The following is a 15188-nucleotide window of genomic DNA, read 5'->3' as shown; positions in this document are numbered from 1 at the left end:
TTCCTCAGAAGCCACGCTGCCAGGTTCCATCGTCCTACCTGAGGGCAGAACACCGGACCTTGAGACAGGAGATCCTCCTGCACTGGGAGAATCCAGGGGGGTTCTACAGACAGGCCCTTCAAGATCGAGAACCACGGCCTCCTGGGCCAGTGAGGTGCAATTAGAATGAGGGTAGTATTCTCCACTTGAAATTTCCTTAATACTGCTGGAATGAGCACTGGAGGGGGGAAAGCATAGCACCTGGAGAAACCCCAACTCTGTGCTAGTGCGTCCACCGCCAATGCCCCGTCCCCCCTGTTTATGGAGAAGAACGTTGCTACCTTCGCATTTTCCCTTGCGGCAAAGAGATCTATTGCAGGAATCCCCCATCTCCGGGTGATCATTTCGAATATTTCCTGCTTGAGAACCCAATTGCCTTCTCTCAGAGTTCTCCTGCTGAGAAAATCTGCCACCTGATTTTGTTCTCCCTTCAAGTGGATTGCTGAAAGGGACAGGATATTTGCTTCGGCCCATCTGAGGATGGCTTCCGCTAGGGCCCATAAGGACTTGCTCCTGGTGCCCCCCTGTCTGTTGATGTAAGCTACCACCGAGGAGTTGTCCGACCTTACCCTTACGTGCTTCCCCCGGAGCTCCTTCTGAAAGGTTCTGAGAGCTAGATCTACTGCCCTCAGCTCCCTCCAATTCGAGGATCTCCTCGAGTCCCTCTTTTCCCAAATACCCTGTATTAATTGGGAGTCTAGGTGTGCCCCCCAACCTGAGCTGCTTGCATCGGTCGTGACCACCCTGGAGGTTGGCATGACCCACTCTAGACCTTGGGACAAATTTGCTCCCTTCCTCCACCACCAGAGGGACCCCTCTTTACCTGATCTGGAATCGAAACCAGAGAATCCAAAGATTCCTGGCTGTGATCCCAAACCTTCAGCACAAATAATTGTAGAGGGCGGTAATGTAACCCTGCCCACTGAACCGCTGGAAGAGCGGATGTCAGCAACCCTAGCGCTGACATGATCTTCCTTATGGAGATCTGGTGGTTGCCCTGAAGACACAACAGAGCCCTGTCTATCTTTTGAATTTTTTCCAAAGGAAGAAAGACCCTTTGTACTGTTGAGTCCAACTCGTACCCTAGGAAAGTGACCCTCTGGGAAGGGATTAAGTTGGATTTCTCCAGGTTCAGGAGCCAACCCAGGCTTACTAACAGGTTTCTTGTGACCTGTAAATCCTGAATTAATTGTGCTGGGGAAGGGGCAAACAGAAGGAGATCGTCGAGATATGCGATCACCGAGATTCCCCTGAGACGCAGAAATGCCAGAACTTCTGCCATCACTTTGGTGAAGATTCGGGGGGAAGAGGATAGTCCGAAAGGAAGCGCTCTGAACTGAAGGTGTAGTACTTCCATTGGAGTTCTCACTGCCAGTCTGAGAAAACGCTGGTGGGACTCTGCGATTGGAATATGCAAGTATGCATCTTTCAGATCTATTGATGCCATGAAGCAGTTCGGAGGTAGGAGTGCTTTTACTGAGTAAACCGAATCCATCCGAAACCTTCTGTAGGTAACTGAGACATTCAGGGGCTTCAGGTTCAGGATGAGCCTGAACTTTCCCGAAGGCTTGCGAATCACGAAGACGTGAGAGTAGAAGCCTCTGCCTGTCTCTCCTACTGGAACCCGTACTACCACCTCCTGTTCTTCCAACTCCTGAAGAGAGGAAAGAAGGGCAGATGATTTTTCTGCGCATTTTGGCAGCTCGGTGACAAGGAACCTCAGAGGAGGGAGTTCCGAAAACTCCAAATGGTAACCTCCTCTGACGATCCCCAAGACAAACTGATTGGAGGAAATCATTTCCCACTGTGGGAGGAAGGCCCCCAATCTTCCTCCCACCGTGACCCTGTCACTGAGATTTTTTTTTGGGCTGTTCAGGAGGGCGAAAAATTGCTCCCCCGGGGCCCTTGCTTTTGAGTCCCCAACTTTTCTTCTGCTGAACCGTACGGGGTGGTACAACCCTTTTCTGGGGACGAGTCTTTCTTTTGGCTTGTTCCCCAATTTTCCTTTTAACAGGAAAGGCCTTTCTTTTGTCTGCTGTGCGATCTAGCACCGCTTCAAGGCCTGGTCCAAACAGTAGATCTCCTGTAAAGGGGATTCCACAAAGTTTAAGTTTGGATGCATTGTCTCCAGGCCAGGTCTTCAACCATAAGGCTCTCCTGGCAGAGTTGGTCAGGGCCAAGGACCTTGCCGACATCCTCACGGATTCCGCCGAAGCGTCCGCTATGTAGGCTATCCCTTTAAGAAGCATGGGAAAGGAGGATAGAATAGTCTCCTTTGCTGTCCCTGCTTCAATGTGTGCGCTAATCTGGGTGAGCCAATACTCCATGTTGCGGGCCACCACCGTGGTTGCCATGGCTGGCTTAAGATTTCCCTGTGACGAATCCCAGGCCTTCTTAAGAAGGTAATCCATCCTTCGATCCATAGGGTTAGACAGTACCCCCATATCCTCAAAAGATAGATCAGTGTGTCTGGACACCTGGGAAAAAGCAGCGTCTAGTCTGGGAGATTTATTCCAGACGAGAGTCTCTTCCTCCGAAAAAGGAAACCTACGTCTTAATGCCCCAGAAAAGAAAGGTTTCCTTTCGGGATCCCGCCATTCCTTCTTGATGGTATCGATCAAGACGTCATGCACTGGGAACACCCGCTTCTTTTGTTCCCCCATGCCCTTGTACATCCGATCATGGAGTGACAATGTCTTAGTTTCTTCTTGAATACCTAAAGTGGTATGAATCGCTCCCAAGAGCTCATCCACCTCCTCCAGGGAAAGCTTATACCGCGAGATTCTGCTGGATTCCCCATCCAGCATCTCTGCGTCAGACTCCCCCTGGGAGTCTGAAACGACACTGTCAATTTCCTCCTCAGCTTCCTCCCTGGGACCCTCTGAATTCTCTCCCCTTGCAGGAGGAACATCCACAGGGCTGGATGGTACACTCTGCTGCGCTGGTGTAGGAGTGCTCGGAGGCTGGGGCCCAGACTCCCCCTGGACTGAAAGGTACCAGAGAGTTCCTTCATAGAAGCTACCAGATCTGCACCCTGCTCTACTGCCTGTTCCTTAAGTAAATCCTCAACACATTGTTTGCAAATAGCTTTAGACCAAGAGTCTCCCATAGACGTTCTACACGAAGGGCACTTCTTCTTAGAACCATGGGGGGACTTGCTCGTGGCTTTCTGAAAGACACAAAATACAGGAAGGGGCAGCATGAGCCTAAAAAACAGCAACACCAGCGCTACATAGAGGACCACCGGGAGTGCCCCCCCTAGGATCAACCATCACCAGGATCCCAGACACACTACCCTTCCCCCCGACCACCAAGGAGGAACACCAGTGGAGCTACTGGATACAAGTAAGGGAACACCTCCCCAGGTTTCCTCTTACCTTCGAGTGGCTGGTGCTATTATCTCCAGGAGTTTTTGAAGCCTCTGCCTCGGACATTCTCCCGTTGAGGAAGCGTGGTACGAATGCGCCTCTAACAGCTACCTGTGCAACTGTGAAAAGAGAGGCCGCACCAGCCGAACGCTAGGTTCCCTTTCACGTGCCGCGTCCGGAACCGGAAGACGCGGATCGAACGAAGGGGTCCGCCCCCACCGGAACTGACGTCGCCCGCCTACCGGTCCGGCTTCCAGCTCCCAGCCGGCTGCGTACACAGGGGGGCCCTGGACGCCTTCGTTCAGCACCCCACTGGGCGAAACGCAAGGATGAACCTCTCCAAAGACTTCCTGCTTTCCCCAAGCGAAGATTGGAGTGCGTGTAAAGGTCAGTCGAGTATTCAGCTTCCCCAGCCGACTGGACTGTTTGTTCCGTTGAAACCCCCGCGGGTGAACGAACGGACGACCCCATAAACTTCCCGCTTTCCCCAAGCGGAGTTTAGGGTATATGGACAGTACGAACACTACAGCTCCCCGCTGATAGGACTGTCCTGGACCGACCGATGAACGGTCGGATAGCCGAACGGGGCCAGGGCTCCGCTCGGGTGGCTTCAGTTTCACCAACCGAATTTAGCCTAAGGTTCCTTGGCGATGTCTCCCCGCCGGAGGAAACACCATAACTGAGGAACGAAGGGAGGAGGAGGCTTAAATTATGAAATTGAAGGCGGTGTTTCCTCAGAGGGGAGGAGCCGGTGTCTCTCTAAGGTGGCTGTCCTGAAAGACGATTGGGGAAAATTGTGATTTTCATTTTGGCCAGAATTGTGCAGCTCTAGTCCCTTCTCACCTTAACCTTCTGGGTTATACTTTTTGTTGGTTCCAAAGCCCTACTTGGAAGACATAGTTTCTACAAACTGCACGGACGATGGGCAATACTCCTAAAACAGCGCTATGAAGTTTGGAGTAAAAGGCTCTAGATTATCAGGCTGTTATATGCACAAGTAGTTCTGGATGGCACTGGTCCAGAAGAAATGATTTGCATGGCTCTGCCCACTATTCATTAATGAGGAATAATCTAACTTATTTTGGGATATAAAGGGAAACTAGACATGTATATATCTTCTGTTCTATAAGGGCTGTACTGTGCTAAGGACTGTGATACATGACTAAAGAGAAAAAGGAAGGACTGAAGTACATTTGTGCAGAAAATGCTGCTCCAGGTTCATGCTGTGCTGATCTCAGAAGCAAAATCCAAGGCATTAGGTTAGATCATCTCATTGAAGGCAGCATCCATTTTATATTTGCTTATCTTCCCCTTCAGCAAAGATCATGTTACCAGATAATAAAATATCCCAGAACTAGAATACGCTGTAAAGTTGAATGTGCAAGCAAAACAAACAGAAGTATGATAGTTAGGCCAGCCATACAGGGAGCGAATTTCTATCCTGCAACCACAGGTTGCCGAGCCAATCCTGCCTGCCGAACAATCAACTTGGGTACAACCAGCTGGCCAAACTCTCCTGCGATTAGCGCTAGCAGCTGCTATAGCCGCTAGCAATAATCACTATCTTCTCTCGGTGGGTAAAGCGATCCCCGCTGGGAGAAGACAGTGATTATCACTAGTGGCTAGAGCAGCTGCTATTAATAAATCGCAAGAGAATCTGGCAGGCTGGTTGTACCCAAGTTGATCGATTGACCAGCGTGGTACATTCAGCCTGCCCATTAATGGTTTGAATCTCGGCTGGTCCCTGCTGAACACAAGTGTTAGACACCATACTGTTATATAAATAAAATGAAGAACTGATGTACACGTGCAGACGTACAATACAAGGCCACTGAAAATAATATCAAGCAGCTCCCCACCTCTGAACTGATCTGAGCAGGAATACTGGCAAATTCAGGGTTTGATGCAAAAGCAGTCAAGTTCTCCACAGCTGAGATGAGAGGGGCAGTGGCCGTGCTACATTTCTCACGATTCTCATCCGAAAAATCTCCATCTAAGGTCTGTGAGGACAGAGGGGAAAAAAGACAAATACCAAGTAAATAATATGATTTAACTGCTATGTTGATGAACCTAACCTGATGCTTATAGCAAATCCTATAATATTATATATATATATATATACACACACACACAGATCTCACAAACCTTAATGCTTCCCCTGGACTACTATAGAAGCTACTGTAAGTACAAAACAGTCAATCTAAATGAATGCTGAGCCAGCCAAAGAGCTGTGAGTGTTTGTTACAATTTTGCCGCAAACTGCCAAAAAGAGCAGAACATTAAAAGCTGCCAGATTAGAGAGATAGCAGAGAGAAGCCCTGAGCCTTTCACAGATATGGTTAAAACTAGAACTGTGGACAATAAGAAACCCATGTAAAATATTCATTACTACTTAAAGAGGAAGTAAACTCAAAGGCATACTTTGTACCTATAGGTAAGCCTATAATAAGGCTTAACTATAGTTAGTGTAAATATCTCCGAAATGGGCACTGTATCAGAGATATTTACATTACATGCAGCCGGTGAAGTCATTGGCGCATGCGCTTCGAAGGAACAGCATGGGCGCATGAGTGGGATTTAATTTATTCTAGCTATTGAAATGAATAAACACTGAAGTGGTAAACGTGCCTAGTGTTTGGATGTGTTTAGCAGTGTTTTTTCTGTGAAAACTATGCTCCTCCTGCACCTTCTGGCAGTGGGATTTTTCCTGCCTCTAAACTCTCCTGCCACTTAACGCTGCAAAAGCCTAGGTGTGCATGGACATAAAGGCTAACATTGGGGGGATTTTAGAGGCAGAAAAAAAAAATACCAGATGTCCCTAAGAGCAGCTGTAAAAACACCCAGTGTGCATGAGGCCTAGAGAGTTAGCTAATAAGCATTGTCACTGTTAATAACCCTACTCTCCATTCATTGCAGGACTAGAATACAACGGTGTGCCCAGCAACTGGAGAAGGGGCGCAGGACATCTTTTTAGATCTTTTCCTTTGACAGGGTGAGACCTGGGCAGGGGCAAAGAAAATTATTTCTTCACAAAGTAAGGAATAAGAAAACAAAAAAAATACCTAAAAATAAAAATACGCTAACTTGTTTGTGCAATACATGGCCATCTATTCTGTACCCAAATGCATCTTGCCAAAGGAAGTGCATTGCAGTGCAACATATGTGGCCAGAAATGGTACCAAATAAATGGGCTTCATTGCCAAAACAACCCAACAATGCATGTGCGTTAATGCAACAGTGCGAAAGGACCCTAAAAAGGTACCCTATTCCGCAGGGTAATCTCAGGACAGAAATCTACAATTACAAATTGCATGGGCAGCACCACCTGCTGGTCAACTATTTTTTTTTTTTTTTAGTACAATCTAAACTTTGATCCCTAACAGGAAATCTTGGGTTTATATGTATAAAGAATTGTTAATGTTCATCCATCTGTATTTTATGGATTTACAAAGTGGATTCACCCTATGCAGCAGATGGGTGAATCTTTTTTACCCCTTTTTAAAGAGGATTAGCTCTATTCACATAGTATTTTAAAAAGTGGATTCAACCATATTTTTTTGTTTTGTTTAAATGATGGGTGAATCTTGTTACAAATTCACCGGTCAGTATCTGCATACAACAAAATAGAGAGATCAGTCCAAAAGACTGGGCAGAGACCTTCAGTACATCTACACATGTTCAGGGGTATCAAGCGCATGTACGCATAATTCTGATATCTAGTAGCGGGGCAGGACCAAAATATTGGGGACTGAACTTCCTCTTTAAATAACGTAACTGTCTTTACACAGTTCAACAAACAGAATTATGTGTACTTGGTGGGAGCTCATGTACACAAGCTGTCAAACGTTGCATGTATTTCAAGTAACAATACTGTACAAATGTTATAAGTACTTGCAAAAAATGTTTTTATTGATCAATTAACCTGCAAAGTACATAAACAGAAAAAAAAACAAATACAATATATTGCCATACCTCCATAGTGGAAATAAAGTACATTGCTTATAAATGAAATTCAAGAACTGGTGTGCAGAAAAATGGCAGAAGGTACTCTGGACTGATGAGCCCAAACTTGAAATATTTCACAGTTTGTTCACCAAATGCCACGTGAGCAGTACAAGGACGAGGGGAGGATCCCTGCAGGCCTGAGTCTGAATTTCTGCACATGGAATTAGGGGTTTGGTCAGACTTAATGATCTCCAACACTAAAAAGTATAGACAAGGGGTAGGCAACCCCCGACACTCTAAGCCTCTTTTCTGGCACTCGATTCCCTGCCCATCAGCAGAGCAGCGCAGGAAAGTGTCAGTTCAGAATTCCCCACTCTGCACCTACACTGAGGGGGAGCCACTGTGCCCACACACATTGCAAAAGATGGGAAACTTTGCTGTAGCTTTTGTGATGGGGAAGAGATTGGATGCAGTTCTGCTGGGGGGAGGCGGTCCCTGTTTTTAGGAGGAAGACTGTCTCTGCCACTGCTAAAGCCAATCACAGTCCTGCTAGCCCCGTCCACCATCTGGAGGAAGATGCCACTACCAATCTCAGAAAGAAGTCATTTCACTGTTATTGAGAAAGCCAAAATCAGGTGACAGTTTGTGGAATTACTGTTGAGCGTCTGGGAACTTTGTTGAAATTATTCCTGAACCTTTGCCTCACTCACTACTGAACCCCTGCCCTCTGTGTCCCTTTAAGCCACGGCCAGTATTCAGTGCAATGAAAATTTCACCCAACTATTCCTGTAGTGCAGAGCACCACACTTTTTCTCAGCTGCGGGGGCCCAACTTATGATCCTGCACACAGCCCCACTGTTTTCATAAAATGCCCCTGACCCAAGCTCATTATTCCAGATGCCCATATGCGACATCACATATAAGCACGTGGGCTGGATGTGAGAGGTACAGTACATCAGCAGGATGAGTGTGCAAGGACAGGTAGAAGTGTCATCTTTGCTTCCTTTCATCACTCTGCATATCACGCATATAATAAATAAGAAGAGTGTACAGCGGAGGAGATGAGCAGGAGGGTACAGCAGGGGGGCAGATGTACAGGGAGGAACAGTGGTAGAAGGGATGAGAAGGGGGTTCAGCAGTGGGACAGAAGAGCAGGGGGGGGTTCAGTGTTGGGCCAGGTGAGCAGGGGGGGGTTCAGTGTTGGGCCAGGTGAGCAGGGGGGGGTTCAGTGTTGGGCCAGGTGAGCAGGGGGGGTTCAGTGTTGGGCCAGGTGAGCAGGGGGGGTTCAGTGTTGGGCCAGGTGAGCAGGGGGGGTTCAGTGTTGGGCCAGGTGAGCAGGGGGGGTTCAGTGTTGGGCCAGGTGAGCAGGGGGGGTTCAGTGTTGGGCCAGGTGAGCAGGGGGGGTTCAGTGTTGGGCCAGGTGAGCAGGGGGGGTTCAGTGTTGGGCCAGGTGAGCAGGGGGGGTTCAGTGTTGGGCCAGGTGAGCAGGGGGGGTTCAGTGTTGGGCCAGGTGAGCAGGGGGGGTTCAGTGTTGGGCCAGGTGAGCAGGGGGGGTTCAGTGTTGGGCCAGGTGAGCAGGGGGGGTTCAGTGTTGGGCCAGGTGAGCAGGGGGGGTTCAGTGTTGGGCCAGGTGAGCAGGGGGGGTTCAGTGTTGGGCCAGGTGAGCAGGGGGGGTTCAGTGTTGGGCCAGGTGAGCAGGGGGGGTTCAGTGTTGGGCCAGGTGAGCAGGGGGGGTTCAGTGTTGGGCCAGGTGAGCAGGGGGGGTTCAGTGTTGGGCCAGGTGAGCAGGGGGGGTTCAGTGTTGGGCCAGGTGAGCAGGGGGGGTTCAGTGTTGGGCCAGGTGAGAGGGGGGGTTCAGTGTTGGGCCAGGTGAGAGGGGGGGTTCAGTGTTGGGCCAGGTGAGCAGGGGGGGTTCAGTGTTGGGCCAGGTGAGCAGGGGGGGTTCAGTGTTGGGCCAGGTGAGCAGGGGGGTTCAGTGTTGGGCCAGGTGAGCAGGGGGTACAGCAGTGGGGCAGATGTGAAAGGAGGTGCATTGGTGGGGCAGATGAGCAGGGGGAACAGTGGTGGGCAGAAGAACAGGGGGTAAAGATGTGCAGGAGGTACATTGGTGGGGCAGATGAGAAAGCGGGTTACAGTTGTAGGGCAGATGAGCAGATGGGTTCAGTGTTAGGGCAGAGGAAAAGGTGATTCGGAAGGGAGACCGAAGAGCATGGGTATACGGCGGTGGAGCAGATGTGCAGGGGGTACAGTGGTGAGGCAAATTAGCAGGGGGGTACAGTGGTGGGACAGATGACAAAAGGGGTGCATTGATGGGGCAGATTAGCACGGGGATTACAGAGGCGGGGCAAAGAAGCAGGGGGTTACAGAGGTGGGGCAGATGTGCAGAGGAGAAAGGAGGTACGTCAGTGGAACACATGAGCAGGAGGTTACAGTGGTGGGGCAGAAGAACAGGGGGAACAGAAGTGGGACAGATGTGGAGGAGATACAGTTTTGCGTACCTTCAGTTTTCACCATTTCACAAAAAGGTGCAATTTAAAAAACGTACAACAAATATTTATTAACTCAATACAATTTTAAACTTTTATATTTACTAGGAATTTAGCAGGAATGTTGTACATTTTGCCATGTATGAATCCACTATTAATGATTTTAATGTATTTTTAGCAAACATATTGTTTTGATAAACATTTGCGCAAATACTGCGTGGCCTAAAAAATTTGTAGCACCTTTTTATTACAGAGGTCATATTCAGAAAATATATGGTTTGGGAGGTCTTTTACAAACTCTGAAAGCTGTAAGTGAAAAATGAAAACCTCCAGATTTTTTGAGAACTTTTAGGGTAAGGTCGATTTTCAACATTTTGCAAAAAGGCGCAATTTAAAATGTACAAATATTTATTTATTAACACAGGATAAGCTTTTAGATTTTGCACGAATATAGCAGGAATTTTGTAAAATTGTGTGTTTTTATGGAAAAATGAAAACCTTCAGATTTTTTGAGAAATTTGGATATTTACATTTTAGATTTTTACCATTTTGCAAAAAGGCGCAATGTAAAAATTGAAATTTTTTGTTATTTATTAACTCGATACAGGTTAAGCTTTTATATTTAGTAGGGATTTAGCAGGAATTTTGTAAAATTAGCTGTGTTTTTTCCTGCTAATAATGGTTTTAGTGTATTTTTTGAGAATATATAGGTTTGATAAACATTTGCGCAAATACCGCGGGGGTCTAAAAAATCTGTAGCACCTTCTTTTTATTCTAGAGGTCATCTGCTTTTCAGAAAAAATATGATTTTTGGGGGTCTTTCATAAATTCTGAAAGCTGTAAGGGAAAAATTAAAACCTTCAGATTTTGAGAAATGTGTATAATTACACTTTTGCGTCTGTTCCATTTTCACCATTTTGCAAAAAGGAGCAATTTAAAAAAGTTACAAATATTTGCTATTTTTTAACTCAATACAGGTTAAGCTTTTATATTTAGTAGGAATTTTGTAAAATTTTCTGTGTCTTTAAGGGCTAATCATGATTTTAGTGGGTTTTTAGAATATATATATATATATATATATATATATATATATATATATATATATATATATATATATATATTATAAATATTTGAGCAAATATCTTGGCATTTTAGACATCAGTAGCACCTTCTTTTGATTCTACTGGTCAGGTTCTTTCAGAAAATATAAGGTTTGTGGGGTCTTTTCTAAACGCTAAAAGCTGCAAGTGAAAAATAAAAAAAATGGTCTGGCCACCCGAGTAAAAATGGAGTACAGGGCCTGGCAGCAAAAGGGTTAAAGGTAAATAGTGGATTCACCAAATACTGATTTAATTTATTTTCCTGTTTATGCATTTTTTAGGTTGTTAATTGATAACTGGAAACCAGTTGTTGCAGTATTTTTAAAAGCATTCGTACTTTTTAGCAGAGGCTAAAACTTTTGCACACTGCTGTATATTCAGGTCACTGTTGAAAGGGGCACTTCATCCAAAACTTGTACTAAGAGTTTTAGCTGATGCCGTATGGCTGAATAAACTAGCAGCTTTTTACAATGTACCCCTCAGGAATTTTAGTGGAAAGATATATGTCATGATAATAAGTATGTCTTACACCAGCTGAAGGTTCTTTCAGTATTTCACATTACGAAACTATTCTGCAAGATGGGTAAGAATATGCAAGGTGGTGGTAAAAGTTGGGATTCCAGTTGGATGGATTCTCTAGAGATGCATAAACTAATGGATTGTATGAAACTAGAAGTGCCCATCAATGCTGAAATGTCAGTTCTGGGTGGTCTTTACATACCACTTTAACACCAGGATAAAAGACAGTTACTGAAGTAAAGAGAATTGCAAAATCAATCATAAATGAATGGCAGTTTCACAGACAAAGCAGCATAAGAACATAGCGTGACAAGAGTAATCCACTGAAAATATTAGAGAACAAAGCTTAAAGCGTAAGTGAAGACAAAACAAAGAAGCTAAAAAAACAAACAAAAAAAACCCCCAAAAAAACCTGATGCAGTACCCCTCTGCAATGCATGCACATTCCCTGTGTTTTATCCCTTCCTGGTGTTATTTGCTAAACTACTTAATCACTTCCACTCTCAGAATTCTGCAACATAAAGGCTAATCATTCTGTAGTCCAAAATAAGAATTAGGAAGGGAAAATAGGATGAGCTAACACAGGCAGACAGCACCAGACAGTTTTGAATTTCTGACAAGAAGGGCGTTTTTACACTTTTAAAACAGGTATAACTAAATGCTTTTAGAGACCAAATATTAGAAGTGTATTAACCTTTTCATGCACTTTAAGCCCGAGAAGATGGTAAAATGTTACCAGACAAAACAGGTAGTGAGAGATATATGGCGGCTAGCAGTGCTGACCTAAGAATCCCTGTTGCCTGACTGATGTGCAGACCCTGAAACATGCATTCAGATTGAAAAACGAGAATGAATTCAAAACTGCTTATCTGCATACATGTTCAAGGTCAGTGACTCAAAAAAGCACATAAGCCATTGGATCTGCCTGACAGCCAGGTTAAAAAGGTATTTTAAGACGAAGGTCGGCATTGGGAGCCATCAATGTTCTTTCCCTACAGATTTCCTATAATAGGTTTTAGCACTGACGTATGCTAAGCATATAGATCATTTCATTATGTCACTAATTTATGATTAGAATTAGTATAAACCCTGTTCTTAACAGAAATTAATATACAAAATACTACATTAAAATGTAATAATTGAGGCATACTTCATCAATTGCTGAACTTCAGTTTAACAGTCCTAACAGAAGCATAATTAATCAAAAATCGATCGGTGGTATTACCTTGATGGTTTTCACCAAGTTGGCAGTACTGTTCGCCACTTCTTTGGCTGACTGGACAAAGTGCCTTTTAGCCACTGGATTGGCTGTTTTGGAAGATGCAATGCGGCAGGCATTGCACAGCGCGGATGTGTGTTTGGCAACTATTGTGGCAGCTGACAGAACCTACAGGACAAGCAGACAAATCTAGACAGAGCCAGCAACAAACAAGACCTCAACATCCTGTGTTGCATTTACAAACATTTCTTGCAAACTATACATGCAAATTTACATCCAAGGCTAATACATACAAACACCAAACGAAAGTAGATGTGTTTTGTCTGAAAAAGCCATAGATTTAAAGCCATAATACAAAATTGTAAAAAAATACAAATAAAACACAAAATCTGTAGCAACTAATCAGTTTTACCAACATCACTAAAATATAATTTTGAATGCAAGTTATGGGTTAAGCTCATTATACATTAACTAAAAAATAAGGGTTTACTTTTAATCAAAGCAAGTTGCAAGAACAAACTGATTCAATAAAAGGAGAAAATACTAATACCTTTTTTGCATCTATAAAATGTCCAAATGACACTTACCTGAGATGGACTGCTGGCTGGATCCACTAAGTTCTGGCATGCCATTTGGATGGCTTGATTGGCTCTGGCAAATTGAATAGGATCGACAAGACCCTGCTGACCAGCCTGGCTATTGGGGTCAGAAATACCCACCAGGTAGGCGGCCTACAGAACGACATACTTCAAGTTAATTTCTATTTCCTATTTCACAAAATCCTATTGTTATTAAAGCAGAACTAAACCACATCTGAGCACCACAAACTAAAACATTAGAATTTTTAATATTCAACACACACTCACCCATCCACCCATGTCTCTCTGATTTTACTGAGCAATCACTTTCAAAAACTAGCCCCCAGCATTTCCGGTTGGTGCCACCTTGAGTAAGGGCAGATGATTCATGTAGCATTTACTTCCTATAAAATATCTGCCCTTAGTTCAGTACACATGCCATCAAGACTTCTGAGATATTGCACTTACTACAAGAACATGTGCATTATACGTGCCTGTGCGCTGTGGTGTTTGGTAATGTTTAATAGCACCCAATGCACCTTATCAACACACGTCCTGTTCTGCAGCACACCACTGGAATTGTTGTATTTACTGTAAAAAGTATTTATTGGTGCTCATTGAGGGACAGAGAAATTTAGAGACTGTCAGGTTATATTGCAAACCTACATTAGGACTGGACACTGGCAAACAGAAAAATTATGGCCAGGCGAGTAAAACCCCTCCTACTCCCAGCATGCCTCAGTTTTGTGGCAAAGCACTACCCAGAGCAGGATCATACATTGAGACCAATGTCTCTCAATGAACTAAAAATAGATTTTACTGCAAGAACAAAAAACCACAGAAAAACAACACCCAAGTATAGCATTTCTGAGATGTGAAGGCTTAAATTGAATGCCAGTGCTTGGCTTCAATTTGTTAATGTATATAAACCTGCTAGTACAACACTCCCCTACCCAAGACTGACAATGCTGCTGTCTAAAAGGTGGCCCCCTGTGCTCATTCATCCAGAGTAGGGCAGTCTAATACAGGAGGTATGTTACTAGGCAGATCACCAGGGGAAAACAGAGTGATAGCCTAAGAAAAAAAATATCCACCACATCTAATAGTTGGTAAGCTGCATTATTTTAAATATTTGGTTTTGGGTTTAATACAGCTTTAAGGCAATACAACACAACAATATAAATACAATTTTAAGGACAGGTGTACCATTAATGCAGGTCTCTTTTCAGAGTAAGATCCTCCCTCCTAGGACCCTTTACAAGTCTCAATACAGTCTCAGAAATAAATGGAGATTGTGGCATGGGGAGCAGAGCCTGGTTAAGAATTGTAAAGAAGAGGTTTGGCTGTAGCAGTGAACATATTAGAGGACCCGGGACAGCCAAGTACTAAATGTACAGCTTTACGTCACATATCTGCCCACAAAATCAGTACAAATGAAGTCCTGCTTAACATATGACAAGGAGTCAGAATCTCACCTGGGCAGCAGCTTCTGTAAGACCACACAAAGCCTTAGATGCTACACTCACACACTCCCCAAATGATGGCAAGTCTCCTGTTTTGGCATTCTGAGATATTCCTGCCATCGATTCTCCAAGAACCTGACAAAAGTTAATAGAACAAAGTTCATGCTTTATTATTGGACTCTGGTACATACTGTATGTGATATCTGTACTTTAAATACATTGTATAACTTCCTTTATGATTTGTACCTATAGGTGAGCCTAGAATAAGGCTTACTTATAGGTACTATAAATATCTCCTGACTGTGTGCTGTTTAGGAGATATTTACTGTGCTGACGATGTCACCGGCACATGCACTCTGAAGGAATGGCCGCCCGCGCTGTTTCTTCAGGAGCATGTGCCTTGACTGGCGGCTCTCCTTCTGATGTGGAGTGATGTTATGTGGCTGCGGCCAGTCACACAGCTGGAGTCCA

The 15188-nt window shown here is 44.7% G+C and overlaps 1 protein-coding gene across 2 annotated transcripts in view; it reads right to left on the bottom strand.

Annotated features, from left to right (window-relative positions):
* TLN2 (talin 2) overlaps nucleotides 1-15188 on the bottom strand; it is a 430025-nt gene that overhangs the window by 66378 nt on the left and 348459 nt on the right. For both annotated transcript variants that reach the window (XM_077472779.1, XM_077472780.1), the window contains exons 34-37: nucleotides 14730-14852; nucleotides 13264-13407; nucleotides 12683-12844; nucleotides 5267-5407 (exon numbers count right to left, since the gene is read on the bottom strand). In XM_077472779.1, the coding sequence (XP_077328905.1) occupies nucleotides 5267-5407; nucleotides 12683-12844; nucleotides 13264-13407; nucleotides 14730-14852 (570 nt within the window). The remainder of the gene's footprint in view (nucleotides 1-5266; nucleotides 5408-12682; nucleotides 12845-13263; nucleotides 13408-14729; nucleotides 14853-15188) is intronic.

Source organism: Lithobates pipiens, unplaced genomic scaffold (genome assembly GCF_037356315.1).
Source record: "Lithobates pipiens isolate NorthernLeopardFrog02 unplaced genomic scaffold, aLitPip1_a1.2 Scaffold_8, whole genome shotgun sequence".
In the NCBI taxonomy this organism is placed as follows: domain Eukaryota; kingdom Metazoa; phylum Chordata; class Amphibia; order Anura; family Ranidae; genus Lithobates; species Lithobates pipiens.
This window is presented reverse-complemented; position numbering and strand designations above follow the sequence as displayed.